Here is a 17,281-nt window from a genome sequence, read left to right as displayed (position 1 = left end):
AGACATGAAGCCTACATCCGAGTTCTTCCTAAAAGTTGATAAGTGTGTCTTTAGTGCTTGTAGCAACAGCTGCTTCGATCCGGTTTCTTAATTCAGGGGGGTCTGCTGGTAGCGGAGGCACATACACACGATACTTGATGAAGCCCCAAAGGAAAAAATCGCATGGCGTTTGGTCGGGTGAACGTGGAGGCCATGCAAAGGAAGCCCTGTCATTGGGCCCCTTATGGCCTATCCAGCGCTTGGATATCTTCGCTACTACCACTGTCTATCGGACGGCGGCGGAATCTTTGAGCGCTGCGCAAGCACACTGGTGCAACACAACTGTTTGAGTTGCTCTTTCATTTGCCATATCATTTATAACTGTAAGTTTAATGTAATAAATATAAAGCGTTAAAATCCCGATAGTCATTTACAAACACCCTGTATAAGGCCTCAAAAAAATTTTTTTTACCTAAAGATCGAATGCATATAGAAATATTACATAACTAAAAGGCATTGTCTCTTACACACTGACGACAGGGCTCTAAGAAAATAGCAAGTTGATCACATTTTCTTTGCTATTATATTAACTAAATCGCTTGTTACGGAGTTATGGTAATGCACAGACGTAACAGTTTGTGCTATTTGATATGTTTGTACGATTAACTAAACACGCTTTTGGAAATGAATTTTTAATATTGCATATTACTGAATTTATTTCATTCATTTGTATTAGGCATCATTTGTGGCTTTATTTCTCCACTGCCCTATGTATGTCCATTGGTTCTTGTGAAAGCACTTCTGGATTTAAAATTCTCTGATTATTTTCAGTCATCCGTATGTATTTCAAGCTAGCTGTTCACCATATGTAACTTTCATACTGACTAACACAGCTAAACAGACAACAAAATCAGAGAACATGCGGGTGAGTGATGTAATTATGAGTGCACTGAAAATGAAATCGAGCGGATTGGGAAGAAGAAAGGAGTTCATCGGATTCCAAGGAATAAGAATCCTGCCTCGGGCATGGATGTGTGTGATGTCCTTAGGTTAGTTAGGTTTAAGTAGTTGTACGTTCTAGGGGACTGATGACCTCAGATGTAAAGTCCCATAGTGCTCAGAGCCACGCCAAGGAATAATAAAGGACCACCAGATGTAAATATCTACCCATGATAAGCGGATACCAAACTTTTCGACTCTGTAAGCGCAGAACAGGGATTCAGTGATTTCAGACTACCTAACAGTTCAAAACGAAAATTTCTGTTCCGACACTGACAATGTTGAGTGTTTATGGAAAAATTTCGAGGCAATCGTAAAATGCGTTTTAGACAGTTACGTGCGGAGTAAAACTGTGAGGGACGGGAAAAACCCAGCGTGGTACAACAACAAAGTTAGGAAACTACTGCGAAAGCAAAGAGAGCTTCATTGCAAGTCTAAACGCAGCCAGAACCTCTCAGACAAACAGAAGCTAAACAATGTCAAAGTTAGCGTAAGGATGGCTATGCGTGAATCGTTCAGTGAATTCGAAAGTAAAATTCTATGTACCGACTTGACAGAAAATCCTAGGAAGTTCTGGTCTTACGTTAAATCAGTAAGTGGCTCGAAACAGCATATCCAGACACTCCGGGATGATGATGGCATTGAAACAGAGGTTGACACGCCTAAAGCTGAAATACTAAACACCTTTTTCCAAATCTGTTTCACAGTGGAAGACCGCACTGCAGTTCCTTCTCTAAATCCTCGCACAAACGAAGAAATGGCTGACATCGAAATAAGTGTCCAAGGAATTGAAAAGCAACTGGAATCACTCAACAGAAGGAAGTCCACTGGACCTGACGGGATACCAATTCGATTCTACACAGAGTACGCGAAAGAACTTGCCCCCCTTCTAACAGCCGAGTGTAGTGTTGGCAGAAGAGCCAACACTGTGTTCCTAGAGGAGGCCGAAATGCACGCGTTTAATTACACGCTGACTGGCGTGAGGTCTGGAACAGGACAATATCTTGAGAATTGCAAATAAAGTACGTAGTTGATATAATACTTAACTTTAATCAACAATTGTAGAACATCTCTCTTGATGATACATGCTTCACATAATAAATATCAATTGAATACGGCGCCTTGCTAGGTCGTAGCAAATGTAGCTGAAGGCCATGCTAACTATCGTCTCGGCAAATGAGAGCGTATTTGTCAGTGAACCATTGCTATGAACGTCGGCTGTACAACTGGGGCGAGTGCCAGTACGTCTCTCTAGACCTGCCGTGTGGTGGTGCTCGGTCTGCTATCACTGACAGTGGCGACACGCGGGTCCGACGTATACTAATGGACCGCGGCCGATTTAAAGGCTACCACCTAGCAAGTGTGGTGTCTGGCGGTGACACCACACTGAGTACCGCAAGTCTCTAGAGGAATGGAAGGTTCCAAATGATTGGAAAAGAGCACAGGTAGTCCCAGTCTTCAAGAAGGGTCGTCGAGCAGATGCGCAAAACTATAGACCTATATCTCTGACATCGATCTGTTGTAGAATTTTAGAAAACGTTTTTTGCTCGGGTATCATGTCGTTTTTGGAAACCCAGAATCTACTCTGTAGGAATTCAACATGGATTCCGGAAAGAGCGACCGTGTGAGACCCAGAAAATATTAGATACAGGCTCTCAGGTAGATGCTATTTTCCTTGACTTCCGGAAGGCGTTCGATACAGTTCCGCACTGTCGCCTGATAAACATAGTAAGAGCCTACAGAATATCAGACCAGCCGTGTGTCTGGATTGAAGAGTTTTTAGCAAACAGAACAAAGCATGTTGTTCTCAATGGAGAGACGTCTACAGACGTTAAAGTAACCTCTGGCGTGCCACAGGGGAGTGTTATGGGACCATTGCTTTTCACAATATATATAAATGACCTAATAGATAGTGTCGGAAGTTCCATGCGGCTTTTCGCAGATGATGCTGGAGTATACAGAGAAGTTGCAGCATTAGAAAATTGCAGCGAAATTCAGGAAGATCTGCAGCGGATAGGCACTTAGTGCAGGGAGTGGCAACTGGCCCTTAACATAGACAAATGTAATGTATAGCGAATACATAGAAAGAAGGATGCTTTATTGTATGATTATGTGATAGCGAAACAAACACTGGTAGCAGTTACTTCTGTAAGATATCTGGGAGTATGCGTGCGGAACGGTTTGAAGTGGAATGATCATATAAAATTAATTGTTGGTAAGGCGGGTACCAGGTTGAGATTCATTGGGAGAAAATGTAGTCCATCAACAAAGGAGGTGGCTTACAAAACACACGTTCGACCTATAAGTGAGTATTGCTCATCAGTGTGGGATCCGTACCAGATCGCGTTGACGGAGGAGATAGAGAAGTTCCAAAGAAGAGCGGCGCGTTTCGTCACAGGGTTATTTGGTAAGCGTGATAGCTTTACGGAGATGTTTAACGAACTCAAGTGGCAGACTCTGCAAGAGAGGCGCTCTGCATCGCGGTGTAGCTTGCTGTCCAGGTTTCGAGAGGGTGCGTTTCTGGATGAGGTATCGAATATATTGCCTCCCCCTACTTATACCTGCCGAGGAGATCACGAATGTAAAATTAGAGAGATTCGAGCGCGCACGGAGGCTTTCAGACACTCGTTCTTCCCGCGAACCATACGCGACTGGAACAGAAAAGGGAGGTAATGACAATGGCACGTAACGTGCCCCCGCAACACACCGTTGGGTGGCTTGCGGAGTATAAATGCAGATGTAGATGTAGATGTATACATCAACATAAGATTCTAGTTCGTGTATTATCTGATCTACCTATATGAGACTCTGATAAACACATTACCATCTCAAGACGGAAAATAAAATTAAATGGAAGATATTAATAAATTGCTACCTATATATTGCTAATTTTTTCTTTGTAAATTTTAAGCCTGTGGTACCTATCTCAGCTGTGGCAACCACACGGAGCAGCCAAGAAACGAGATTATGAACTATAGTTTTCCTAATGTCTCATGTTTGCCAAACATACATCCATCTGTTTTGTCCGCGAGCTACATCCCTTTCACGGTGCTGAGTGCTGTACGTGGTGTTCCAGCTGCCTGGAGAGCCAGGACCGGCTGTCGGTGTTTGACGGTCCGAGCCCCTTGTCGGCGGCCATCGCGGTGCTGTGCGACGAGGCCTCCCAGCTGGAGGTGCTGTCCACAGGGCGCAGCCTCTTCGTGGAGCTGGTGGCGCGCTCCCGGTGGCCCGGGCAGGGCTTCCGCGCCTCCTACCACTTCCAGAACGACTCTGACTACAACACCGTAGACGCAGGTGAGCCCACAGTGTACTGCCCGAGTTCCACATCTCTAAACAACAGCGATAGCACGCGAAGAAAAGAGTGTCTGTCGAGTTTCAACCGTCCACAATGATAATCGAATGATGAAGAAGACTAAAATACAAGTACTTATTAGGGACGGGAAATTCGTCCAGTTAAAACCGATTCCGGTATTTTAACCTCTGAGTAAACAACATTTTCGGTATTTGTTAACAGGTGTTCTTTTTATTTTGTAGTAATAACCGAAATACCAGTTAACCATATCACAAATTGTTTGTTTTCAGATAAACATTTTTTCAAAGATGGAGTAATTTTTATTCATAAATTTCGCGTTTATTCGAAATATTGCGTAATTACAGAAAATGAGAAAAGCCATTAGTGGTATTCTGTGACAATACCGACGGAAACGAGCAACAAACACGTAGCACAAGAGTTGGTACAACAGTGTTGCGACAGTAATTACCATTTCGACGTGTGTCGTGGCTTAAGGTACGTGTGTACGAGGGGTGTACAAGAATACCCTCACCTGATCTGTACGGTAGTTTCTCGTTGTCGTCGCTGGACATTCTTTGTATTGACGAATGTCATCAACTCCAGTCTGCAAATATTTTTACAAAGTGATGTAGCAGTGAAGTGCAATGCTTCATTTTCTTTAGAAGATTAGGGATTCGTAAGCCATTTCTGTGTAATAATAAAAAATGGAAGGAAATCGTGGTGATGATGATGAGGTCTCATATTCCGAGGAGCGTAGGGGACGATGCCGGAGACCCGCACCGCCGACTAGGCAAGGTTCCAGTGGAGGTGGTTTGCCATTACCTTCCTCCGACCGTAATGGGGATGAATGATAAAGAAGATGACACAGCAACACCCAGTCATCTCGAGGCAGGGAAAATCTCTGACCCCGCCGCGAATAGAACCCGGGACCCCGAGCGCGGAAAGCGAGAACGCTAGCGCAAGACCACGAGCTGCGGACAATTCACGGTAACAGTAATAAATAATAAATTAAAAACGTAACAGCAATTCATGCATAATAAACAATGAAATCAGAAACCGGCTTATCTGCTGCCTGTGTCTACTTGTAGACTTTGAAAAGAGAAACAAATATTAACTCGAAAAACAGAGCCCTTTAACCTCGTTTTCGCCTAAATACTGGTATGATCCCCGATTACAACATGATTTACGAACAGCGTTTCAAAAAAATTAGACTTAATAGGAGACTGCTGGTGATTTTTTTGCAGTATTCAGCCACTTATCACTTTTCGAGAAAAACAGCGAATCGTGGAAAGACTAGTTTTCTTTTACGTGCTTGTTTAATTTAATATTTTGATTCTATGTACCGTGAAGCTATGAAAGTCAAATTTGTTCAATCTTTATTCTATTTCTACGCTTATTACAGGAATATTATACTACTGGCCATTAAAATTGCTACACCAAGAAGAAATGCAGATGATAAACGGGTATTCATTGCACAAATCGAGGACAGGGATCGAGACGTGGCTGCACGATCCGTTGCAGCCATGCAGATAAGATGCCTGTCATCTCGACTGCTAGTGATACGAGGCCGTTGGGATCCAGCACGGCGTTCCTTATTACCCTCCTAAACCCACCGATTCCATATTCTGCTAACAGTCATTGGATCTCGACCAACGCGAGCAGCAATGTCGCGATACGATAAACCGCAATCGCGATAGGCTACAATCCGACCTCCATCATAGATCGAAACGTGATGGTACGCATTTCTCCTCCTTACACGAGGCATCACAACAACGTTTCACCAGGCAACACCGGGCAACTGCTGTTTGTGTATGAGAAATCTGTTGGAAACTTTCCTATCAGCACGTTGTAGGTGTCGCCAGCGGCGCCAAACTTGTGTGAATGCACTGAAAAGCTAATCATTTCCATATCGTAGCATCTTCTTGCTGCCACGCAATGGCATGGATTAAATTTCAAATCTCTCCGCAGCGTCTCATAAAGTGAGGGAATGCGACACTATTGATGGTGAGTCACATGGTTGGAGGCGAAGGATAGAAAACACCTTTCGAAGTCAGGTGTCTAAACGTGCACTTCAGGGTCTCCCAGCCATCTATGCCATTCGACTTTACTTTACTTCTATAAGTGCAGTCCAAGGGTCATAACGTAAGAATTCTTGGTCGCTATATGTTTGGAACGACGTAAAATAGATTTATTTATAATTTTTTACTTACGTAAGCTAGCAAAATAAGGGCTATCTGAACCTCTCTTACCTCTAAGCAGGCACTGTGTACTTGTTGCATTACTCTTATTATGATAAGCATGTTATATGTTATATCTTATATGCGATAGCATACAATATTTGTTACATGGAAGTGAGTAAACGGTTACAACATTTTCCGACAGTTGCACTGGACAGGTTGACTTGGCGAGCCAAAAGTGTATGACAGAACTTAACAAATGTATGATATCGCATATTAGATGTAACTTATAACATACTCATCATAATGAACGTAATGCAGCAAACGCACAGTGCCTGCTTACATGTAAGAGAAGTCGTGACAGCCCTTACTTTGCCAGGTTAGGTAAACAAAAAAATCTATTGTAAATTGTCCCAAACTTATAGCGAACAAGAATTCTTAGGCTTGGACTCTTGGACTGCATTTCTACAAGTAAAGTAAGTCGTATGGCATGGATGGCTGGGAGACTGTGAAGGGTAGGTTCAAGCACCTGACTCCGGAAGCTGTTTTCTATCCTTCGCGTCCAACCATACGGACCAACATCAACAGCGTCGCATGCCGTCATTTCATGTGACACTACGGGGAGATCTGAAATTTAATCCATGCCATTGCGTCCAAGGCGGGTGATCAGGGACTTTAAGCCACCTTCCCTTCAGTCCGCTCTGACATGAAGGCAAAAGGAAAACATCCAACTATATGCGGCGGATCCGGACTGGTCACGCCCGTCAGTGCTTAACTTCGGTGATGTGACAGTAACCAATGTACGCAATGTTATTGACTGTCTCTGTAACAAGGTCACACCCAAAAGCAACCAGAAGATATTCAGTCCGATTTGATATTTTAAACGTCCTAAACAGTTATTGATCTACGACTACATGCGAGTTAACACATTCAGTCGTTCAATAAGCTTCTTGTACAGAAATGCTCACCACAACGTCTCGTAATCTGCACGAAACACGCCACGCGAGATTTATTTACGACTTGAAATGTTCACACCCGAGTATCTGCTAAAATAAACCACTCACAAAGTTCTATCTTTCATAAAATTCTCAACACTGTAGTCGCTCTTCGTCAACAACACGAGAACCGAGCAAACGTGCGAAATTCTTCATTTTGGTTCGAATTTCATCAGAGCGATTTAACATACACTCCTGGAAATTGAAATAAGAACACCGTGAATTCATTGTCCCAGGAAGGGGAAACTTTATTGACACATTCCTGGGGTCAGATACATCACATGATCACACTGACAGAACCACAGGCACATAGACACAGGCAACAGAGCATGCACAATGTCGGCACTAGTACAGTGTATATCCACCTTTCGCAGCAATGCAGGCTGCTATTCTCCCATGGAGACGATCGTAGAGATGCTGGATGTAGTCCTGTGGAACGGCTTGCCATGCCATTTCCACCTGGCGCCTCAGTTGGACCAGCGTTCGTGCTGGACGTGCAGACCGCGTGAGACGACGGTTCATCCAGTTCCAAACATGCTCAATGGGGGACAGATCCGGAGATCTTGCTGGCCAGGGTAGTTGACTTACACCTTCTAGAGCACGTTGGGTGGCACGGGATACATGCGGACGTGCATTGTCCTGTTGGAACAGCAAGTTCCCTTGCCGGTCTAGGAATGGTAGAACGATGGGTTCGATGACGGTTTGGATGTACCGTGCACTATTCAGTGTCCCCTCGACGATCACCAGTGGTGTACGGCCAGTGTAGGAGATCGCTCCCCACACCATGATGCCGGGTGTTGGCCCTGTGTGCCTCGGTCGTATGCAGTCCTGATTGTGGCGCTCACCTGCACGGCGCCAAACACGCATACGACCATCATTGGCACCAAGGCAGAAGCGACTCTCATCGCTGAAGACGACACGTCTCCATTCGTCCCTCCATTCACGCCTGTCGCGACACCACTGGAGGCGGGCTGCACGATGTTGGGGCGAGAGCGGAAGACGGCCTAACGGTGTGCGGGACCGTAGCTCAGCTTCATGGAGACGGTTGCGAATGGTCCTCGCCGATACCCCAGGAGCAACAGTGTCCCTAATTTGCTGGGAAGTGGCGGTGCGGTCCCCTACGGCACTGCGTAGGATCCTACGGTCTTGGCGTGCATCCGTGCGTCGCTGCAGTCCGGTCCCAGGTCGACGGGCACGTGCACCTTCCGCCGACCACTGGCGACAACATCGATGTACTGTGGAGACCTCACGCCCCACGTGTTGAGCAATTCGGCGGTACGTCCACCCGGCCTCCCGCATGCCCACTATACGCCCTCGCTCAAAGTCCGTCAACTGCACATACGGTTCACGTCCACGTTGTCGCGGCATGCTACCAGTGTTAAAGACTGCGATGGAGCTCCGTATGCCACGGCAAACTGGCTGACACTGACGGCGGCGGTGCACAAATGCTGCGCAGCTAGCGCCAACACCGTGGTTCCTGGTGTGTCCGCTGTGCCGTGCGTGTGATCATTGCTTGTACAGCCCTCTCGCAGTGTCCGGAGCAAGTATGGTGGGTCTGACACACCGGTGTCAATGTGTTCTTTTTTCCATTTCCAGGAGTGTAGGTGTTTACCAGAAGTCGGCTCCCGAGTGACTCTCTCGGCTCCTTGATCTAAAGCACAAAGCCCTTCTAAAACGCTCGGGAAATGCTGAATTCCTGTTGGCTATGTTAAGCAGTTAATGAGATCATCTTGAGCACATCTATACTCGCGGTATTTCTAATGCCAGCCAATCACATTACCACAAGTAATTTAGACTACAATTTTCATAATTCCGAAACCAAACAAAATTTAACAAAGACAAAATACGATTTATTTCCACAAAATAAATTACTAACAAATTTAATACTACACGCCCCCTTCTGGTTGCCTTTTACAAAATCGTGCTCACTCGGCCATGCATCACAAATTACCCTATCCCACAACACTTTCTCACGCTTAAATTTACATAGATTTAATAAAATATCACCACATTCTCACTTTACGAATGTTCCCCATTCACTCCCACCGTCTCTCCAAAACACTCACACAATAAAAAATACAGTGAAATAATAATTTTTCAGTGTTTTAATTATATCAAAAATCTGTGGTAATTAAACTAAAGAAAATTCCGGAAAATTAGGTTACATGAACCTATCCTCCTGGCTGCAGTTTTAGTTGGTACTATAGATGAATATATTAGAGTCCCTAACTCGGTTCTATAATGCCAGCACGGTGACTATGCATTTTAGGTAAAAATTTATAGCTCCGAAAGTATGGAAGCTTTTGATTCGAAATTTTAACAGTATGGTTGTGTTATCCAGAGCATTTTGTATACTAAGTATGAAAATGATTAATTCATATTTAACAGCACTTCTTCAGATTCATAGAGAGTATGTGTAACTTTCTGCACGCAGCGTTAATCAAGTACACGGCTCGTTCGTCGCAGTAACCAGCGTGAGCTGTGGCAGCGAGAGAACCAAAATCTGCTCTCCTCCGGGCTCCACGGAATGGTACGCTTTCAGTGCAAGACGACAAGTCGTAATAATTTGCTTTGTTACACACAGGTTTCTGGCCGATCCATTCCTGAGCTTTCTTTAAAAAAAAAAAAAATCCAATGATTAGAATGATGCTCTAAAACTAAATTTTCGTCTACTACAGTTGCCAGAATTGGAGCTTACGATGCAGTTATTGTATTTAGTAATGGGAACTTAGTAAACATGAGAAGATGAAGGTATTTCAGAGAATGGGCGTTAAATTCTCGAGATTTCACTCAAGACATTTTGAGAGAAACAGCGCCACTCTGCAGCTGAGAGAAAGACATGGTGAGGGAAAGAAGACAGAAAACAAGAAACCAGAAGAGAAACCTTGAATGGAAAGAGGACGCTTAGTACAAATCTGGGGCCTTTTCAAAGGGGTGACATAAGAACAAACGTTAAGTTGAATACTAAATTGCACTTCCTGAAAATTATGTTCTTAAAATTTATGTACTTTTCTCAGAATCTATGAAAGCTAGAATACGAAATTTTGTACACTTATTTCTGTGAATACAGCAAATTTCGCCTCAAGGGTAAATTCTAAAATTCTGAGTGTAAGATGAGATATGAAAATAAGTGCCTGGAATTTTGCATGAGATTTACATTATAATTATAGAGTTGTAACTAAAATTATTAAAACACCCATATTCGATACATTAAAATACCCTAATGAGAGAAGCTTACTATATGCAAACAGATTAATCAGAGTGAACTTTTCTAAAAATTTCTTCAATATTTTGTGAAAAAGGTACATATACTATTTTTTGAACGTAAAATTATATATATATATATATATATATATATATATATATATATATATTGTGGTGTCACCGCCAGACACCACACTTGCTAGGTGGTAGCCTTTAAATCGGCCGCGGTCCGTTAGTATACGCCGGACCCGCGTGGCGCCACTGTCAGTGATTGCAGACCGAGCGCCGCCACACGGCATGTCTAGAGAGACTTCCTAGCACTCGCCCCAGTTGTACAACCGACATTGTTAGCGATGGTTCACTGACAAAATACGCTCTCATTTGCCGAGACGATAGTTTAGCATAGCCTTCAGCTACGTCATTTGCTACGACCTAGCAAGGCGCCATTATCAGTTACTATTGATATTGATTCATGTACCGTAAAGACCGACGTTCACCGTTAATGGGTTAAAGTTAAGTATTCCACCAGCTACGTCCGTTTTTCTAAATTCTAATTTCCTTGTACTGTTCCAGACCTCACGCCAGCCTGCATCAGCTAAACGTGTGCCTTTCGGCCTCCTCTAGTAACACGGTGTTGGCTCTCCTGCCAACCAAAATTTATATATATATAGCCAAGAAGCTAAAGAGTAAACATATTAATTTCATGTAAAGTATGGTACAAAACTTCATTGCCCTACCTTCAGAACTGTGGATTTGGTGCACCTCTTATATAGAGTGTGTTTTTCATGAACGTTCCCCTTGAAGTTAAACCTTTCCTGGGTCGGCTAAGTGAGTCGACTCTGAGGACTCATCCCCGTCCGTTTTTGTGGCACTGCTGCGTGCGTTGCCGGCCGGTGTGGCCGAGCGGTTCTAGGCGCTTCAGTCTGGAACCGTGCGACCGCTACGGTCGCTGGTTCGTATCCTGCCTCGGGCATGGGTGTGTGTGTTGTCCTTAGGTTAGTTAGGTTTAATTAGTTCTAAGTTCTAGGGGACTGATGACCTCAGATGTTAAGTCCCACAGTACTCAGAGCCATTTGAACCATTTGAACTGCGTGCATTCAGAGATGCAAACAATCAACCTGTATGGCGTTAAGTGGAAATGAGGAAGCTAATCTCCTTAAAGTAAAATCCTGGAAGCAATTACGGTGCCTTTATTACAAACACCACAAAAAAGTTAACAGTCAAACTGTCACACATAAAGAACTCAAAAATTACGTAAAACTGAGAGGACGGCTTGCACAGAGATCAGGCCTGGATAGCATCCTAACCCCAAATGACTATTTGGAATGCACAAGAGATCTTTAGCGCACTTCTTATAAAACATAGGAACCAATACCTGACTAAAAAAATGTGAAATAACCAACATACAAAATGTAAAAACAAAGAATAAAAGCTCTGTGCATTGCAAAAACAAAACACAGCGCCCTTGGCAGAACATGTGGCACTACTTGACGAGGAAAGCGCTCCTTGAAGTCGGGTTGACACTCGCGCACTGAAACAGCACACCCCAGAAGATGACTGTAGTCGCTACAACAGCGGCCCCTCCCCCCTTCCACGACCCCCCCCCCCCCCTCACCCCGGCGGGAACAGAGCGCCATCTAGAAACCGCTCCAGAAAGTACAGATGCCGGCCAGATCTCGTGGTGCGGTTTGGTGCAGAAGTTGCTCAAGAAGGCGGTGGGGTTGTCCGGGTCATTTCTGGGGAACAGGAGCGGTGAGGGGAGAGGTAGATTTTGGCCCACGGATGGTAGCAGCTCATGGAACAAGCCACCCGGCTTCACGTTGTCTACAGTGACCGTGGTATATTTCGCACTGAAGAGAATGTCGATGGCGCGGTCTCCCCTGCTGACAATCTGGAGTTGACCAACATAATGTGGCTGGAGAGACGGTCTGATCCCAACGCTATGTAGCAGCATCCCGTATGAACATGAGCTGAGGTCCTTGTGTGTTAACAGCAGACTAGTGCCGTGTCTGGATGGCTGGGAGGAGGGGGAAACGTTTTTTCTCTATGTGCTCTATGAGGCGCCCAACGAGCGTCGATCTCTTGTCATGGAGCAGCTTCTAAGAAGTCGCAGGGTTCAAATGGTTCTGAGCACTATGCGACTTAACTTCTGAGGTCATCAGTCGTCTATAACTTAGAACTACTTAAACCTGACTAACCTAAGGACATCACACACATCCATGCCTGAGGCAGGATTCGACCGTAGTGGTCGCTCGGTTCCAGACTGCAGCGCCTAGAACCGCACGGCCACTCCGGCCGGCTTGTCGCGGGGTAGTCTCAGTTATCCCCATATATTGGCTCTGCCGAGGAACTACCCAGGTCTGGTCTGTAGATGTTCGGAAGCCCGAGGAGGACAACTGCCAGAGCCTCAGTCCAGCCAGAGTTCTGTGCCATCATTTCACCAATCTGTTGCCGGCCGGATGGTAGATGGCCATCCAGTGATGGTTCAAGCAACAAAGTGTTGCTAGTTTTGCCAAAAACTCGGACTCAAATTGTCTGCTTCTGTCTGTTGTGAAATGAAGAGGGCAACGAAACTGCGAGATCCAATGCGTTACGAAGGCCTGAGCCAAAGTTTCGGCCAAGATGTTGTCTATCGGAATTCCTTCAGGCCAACCAGTGAATCTGTAAATAATGTAGGGCTGGTCATTCGAGGGTGGTAGTGGTCGGACGACGTCGATGTGGACATGTGAAAAGTGCACTGTGATGTCTGAGAAACTACCTACTGGCGCATGAACACGCCTGGTAACCTTGCTACATTGGCGCTGTAGACAGCACTTCGTCCACTCTCTGCAGTCCTTCTTCACCCCTGGCCACACGAAGGAAGCTAGAATGTGGATGTGGCTTTGCTGTGGATACATCACAATGCAGTTGTTCGCCAGTGCCAGGGATGTCCGGGAGTTGTAGTTGTAATGATGTGCCTCATCGACACATTGTTGAAGCACGACGCCCACTGCCGTCTGGCTCGCATCTATTACCACAGCTAACAGTGCATTAGGCTCAGGATGTGCCAACAATGCCCCATCCGCTATCGATTATTCAGACTTCTCAAATGCTGCTGTCACATCGTCTACCCAGGTAATTGCTAAGTTGCCTTTAGCCTTCGGGCCGATCCGTTCTGCTGTCAGCGGCTTTTGAACGTCAGCTGCATGCAGCAGGTACCTTCGATAAAAGTTCAGCATGCATAAATAGCGCTTTAATTCTGTGCATGTGGCCGCAGGAGCAGATTCAGCCCAACCTTGCCGGCAATGGTAGCGAGCCTGAGGGTGCAAATGCGGTGGCCTAGAAGTCTATCTGCGGCTGTCCAAAGACGCACTCCGCCACCCTCAGCACGATTCCGTGATCGAAGTTCTGTAAACTCCGCAAGGCCACCATGCACCGCACTTCTTAGGAATAAGATGCAGGACCGAAGAAAAGGGGCTATCAGACGGATGCATAATGCCCTCTTTGATCACATTATCGAACTCAGCCGTCGCTATCTTCATCTACTCCGGCGTTAGTCTTCGACGTCGGCCCGAGATCGGCGGCCCCTCATCAGTCTAGATGTGATGGACAGAGCTGTGTCGGATATCCTTCTCTGTGCCTGGTGGGTTCGTTAACGCCGAAAGGTCTTTTACTAGAGCGGCGCATTCGTCTTCCCCAGTGGTTATCAGTGGGGCAGATTGGATGGGTGTCTGGCGAAGGAAGACTGCCGCCGTCAGCCCAGTGGTCTAGTCTACAAGGCGGGCATTGGACATGTCTGCCAAAATGTTATAATAAGCCAAGAAATCCGCCACTACAATTGGTTTAGTCATGTGTGCCACAGTAAAATTGCATGGGAAGGCGCGGCGGAGGCTTAAATCCAGCTCTGTTGTGAGCAGGTCGTACATGGAGTTAGGCGTGTTATTTGTGGCCGCCAGGTAGAATGTCATACGTGGTCGACAACGATGTATCAGCGTATGTGGGTAGATGCATAAAACGGAGCCGGTACTTACGGCTGGTGCGTCGATTGCTATGAACAGGCAGTGTGACGTCGGCTGGCAATCCGATGAAGCGAGCGCCTACGGTCGATTTTCGCTGGCGTTTGGGTACCTGCATGGTTCAGTGTAGCGTTACACACGCTCCCCGCAACGCCGATTCTACCAGCAGACGTCCTTCTGCGCATCAGGTGTCGGCGCAACGAGCGAGACGCGACCTTACTGCGAGAGACCCGTGTATCCCGTTGCAGGCTGCGACATCCACCGACGATGCAATACACTACTAGCTGGCTAATCTGTTGCGTCAGCTAATCGACTTGCATCACTAATCCCGCGTACTCGGCGCGCGCTACCGTGGTTGCTGTACTCGCGCACGGCGCTGTTGATACCGTAATGGAGGGAAGCAACAGCTCCAGATCCTACCCAACAGCTGATTAGATACGGCATCAGCTTCTAAGATGCCGCAGGCATTGTGATCAGTCGCCGATATCCTCTTGGGTCAATACTTGTCTAACACGCTTCTCTTGTAACGTGGAAATGTGGCCGAAAAGTTTCGACTTCAAGCGGTCGTATGCGTTCTCACCAGGTGTTATGGCAACGGTGTCCTCAACTTTATTGTGTATTGCTGTTCCAATTGGCTCACAACCAAGGCGAATTTAGAAGTATCTGCAGTTTCGCCGGACTAGAAAAAATTCGCCGGGACCCGGCCGAACCACAAGATTGGGTTGTGCGGCAGGATTGGCTGTAGCCTCACGGCTAATCTGGGCACAGTAGGGTTTACAGTCTCCAGACTTTCATCCATTTTCTTGTTTACTTGTGTTATGTAAGACCAGGCGATGGATCACGTCAGCGTCACCAGTTTGGATCTGTTTATGAGAATCCGCCGTTGAGACTCTACCTCCATGCTACAAGAATAACACGTACACTAGAATATCTCGAACACTACAAGATCGTAGAATGCCAAATACACAGCTTTTTTCTCCTTTATTGCATTTTCAATTCCCATCTGGGGCGGGCCAGCAGCAGCATAGGTGCTGCTCTGCAGCCTAGAGACGTTACGATTGCCAGAAGGACATTTAAAACCATACAAATGAGAAACATGGGCGAACAGAGATATGAACAAGGGGGAGCATAGTGGAAGAAAGTACACAAAAAAGGGGTGACTGTACAATCGAGATAAAAAACAAGAAAGTATAATGCACAAAAAAACACATACTATAAGAATTAAAAGACACAAGTATGGCAGGAGCATAGCAAGTGACAGAACGATTAAAACAGTCACACAATGGGCCGCACAGCATGGAGAAACCACGGACAACAAAACAATGTAAAAGTTTAGCACACGATTAAAAACCACACCACTGGACAACACTGTAAACTGCACAGAAACGAACACTGACGCAGCACACTCGATGATGAATAAAAGACTGGGAGGATCTGCTAGGGGTGGGGACATGAGGGAGAAGGGACTAGAGGGGAAGGAGTGGTGCTAGAAGAAGGGCGATGGAGGATGGGATGGAGAGCACGGAAGGGGGCTGGGGAGGGAAGGATGGGAGAGGAAAAAAGCCAAGAAGGGAGTGCAGAGACTCAGGGGGGGGGGGGGAGGAGGAAAAGCTGCTCAGGGGGAAGGGGGAGAGGAGGGGCCCTGAGGAGGGGCTCCAACAAGGCTGGGCTATAGTTAGTAAGAAGTGTAGACGTCATGGTGAAGTTCATCATCCAGGTGGGATAGGAGCTGGACATTGCCCTGATGAAGGATATGGAAGGTGTGAAGATGGAGAGAGGGTTGGATACAGTGATAGAGGCGCGGGAATGGGCGGAGGGAGGAGAGGCAGGGGTGGAGGTGATCAAGCCTGCAGACAGTGTAAAGGATGCAGAGATGTTGGAGGAAAAGGAGGAGGTGGGGGAAGGGGATGAATTTGTACAAAATCCATGTGGGGGATGGAAGGCATGTATCGAAGGGAAGGCGGAGGGTATGGCAGTCAAGGATTTCGATGGCCTTAAAAAGGGGGGGGGGGGTTGTTGAAGATCCAGGCAACACTAGGATAACAGTTGATAGGACGGATTAGGGATTTGTAGCTGTAGAGGAAGCTGGAAGGAGTTTCAGCAGGCAGGTAGGGGCTTTCTGCTGGATGGTCAGGAGATGAGGGATTCAGGTGAGGTGATGATCAAGGGTGAGGCGAAGGTGTCGCAGGGAAGGGGTGAACTGGGTGGGACGACCATAAATGGTGATGTAGAAATCATGGAGACGGAAGGAGATGGCGGTGCAGCCTATGATGATTTCTACAGAGCTCTTTTTTTTCCTTTATTGTAATTTCATTTACTTGTTCCAGCACAGCACAGCCCACAGCAGCACAGTCCACAGCTCTTCAGCCAAAAGCCTTTAACAAAACTACAACGGGAACTCTTACATAAAATATGGGGGTAAAAAGGGGGACATAAAAATACAGTAAATGAGGATGATAGGAGTTACAATACACACTAATATAGGGACAATTAAAAAGTTGACATAAAGTTAAAAGAACTCACCTGGCAATTCGTTGCATACTTAAAATCAAAGGAGTCAAACACCAGTTAATAGTTGGTCACAGCATAAAAATCACACAGAGAGAGACTCTTAATAAACAAAACCACTGGAGGCGACAG

General features: G+C 46.0%; 1 protein-coding gene across 1 annotated transcript in view; it reads left to right on the top strand.

Moving 5' to 3' along the window:
• The window catches only part of LOC126455917 (cubilin-like), a 460,250-nt gene that overhangs the window by 337,507 nt on the left and 105,462 nt on the right, over positions 1–17,281 (top strand). Inside the window, exon 5 of the mRNA XM_050091674.1 lies at positions 4,055–4,272. Within this exon, the coding sequence (XP_049947631.1) occupies positions 4,055–4,272 (218 nt within the window). The remainder of the gene's footprint in view (positions 1–4,054; positions 4,273–17,281) is intronic.

Source organism: Schistocerca serialis, chromosome 2 (genome assembly GCF_023864345.2).
Source record: "Schistocerca serialis cubense isolate TAMUIC-IGC-003099 chromosome 2, iqSchSeri2.2, whole genome shotgun sequence".
In the NCBI taxonomy this organism is placed as follows: domain Eukaryota; kingdom Metazoa; phylum Arthropoda; class Insecta; order Orthoptera; family Acrididae; genus Schistocerca; species Schistocerca serialis.
This window is presented reverse-complemented; position numbering and strand designations above follow the sequence as displayed.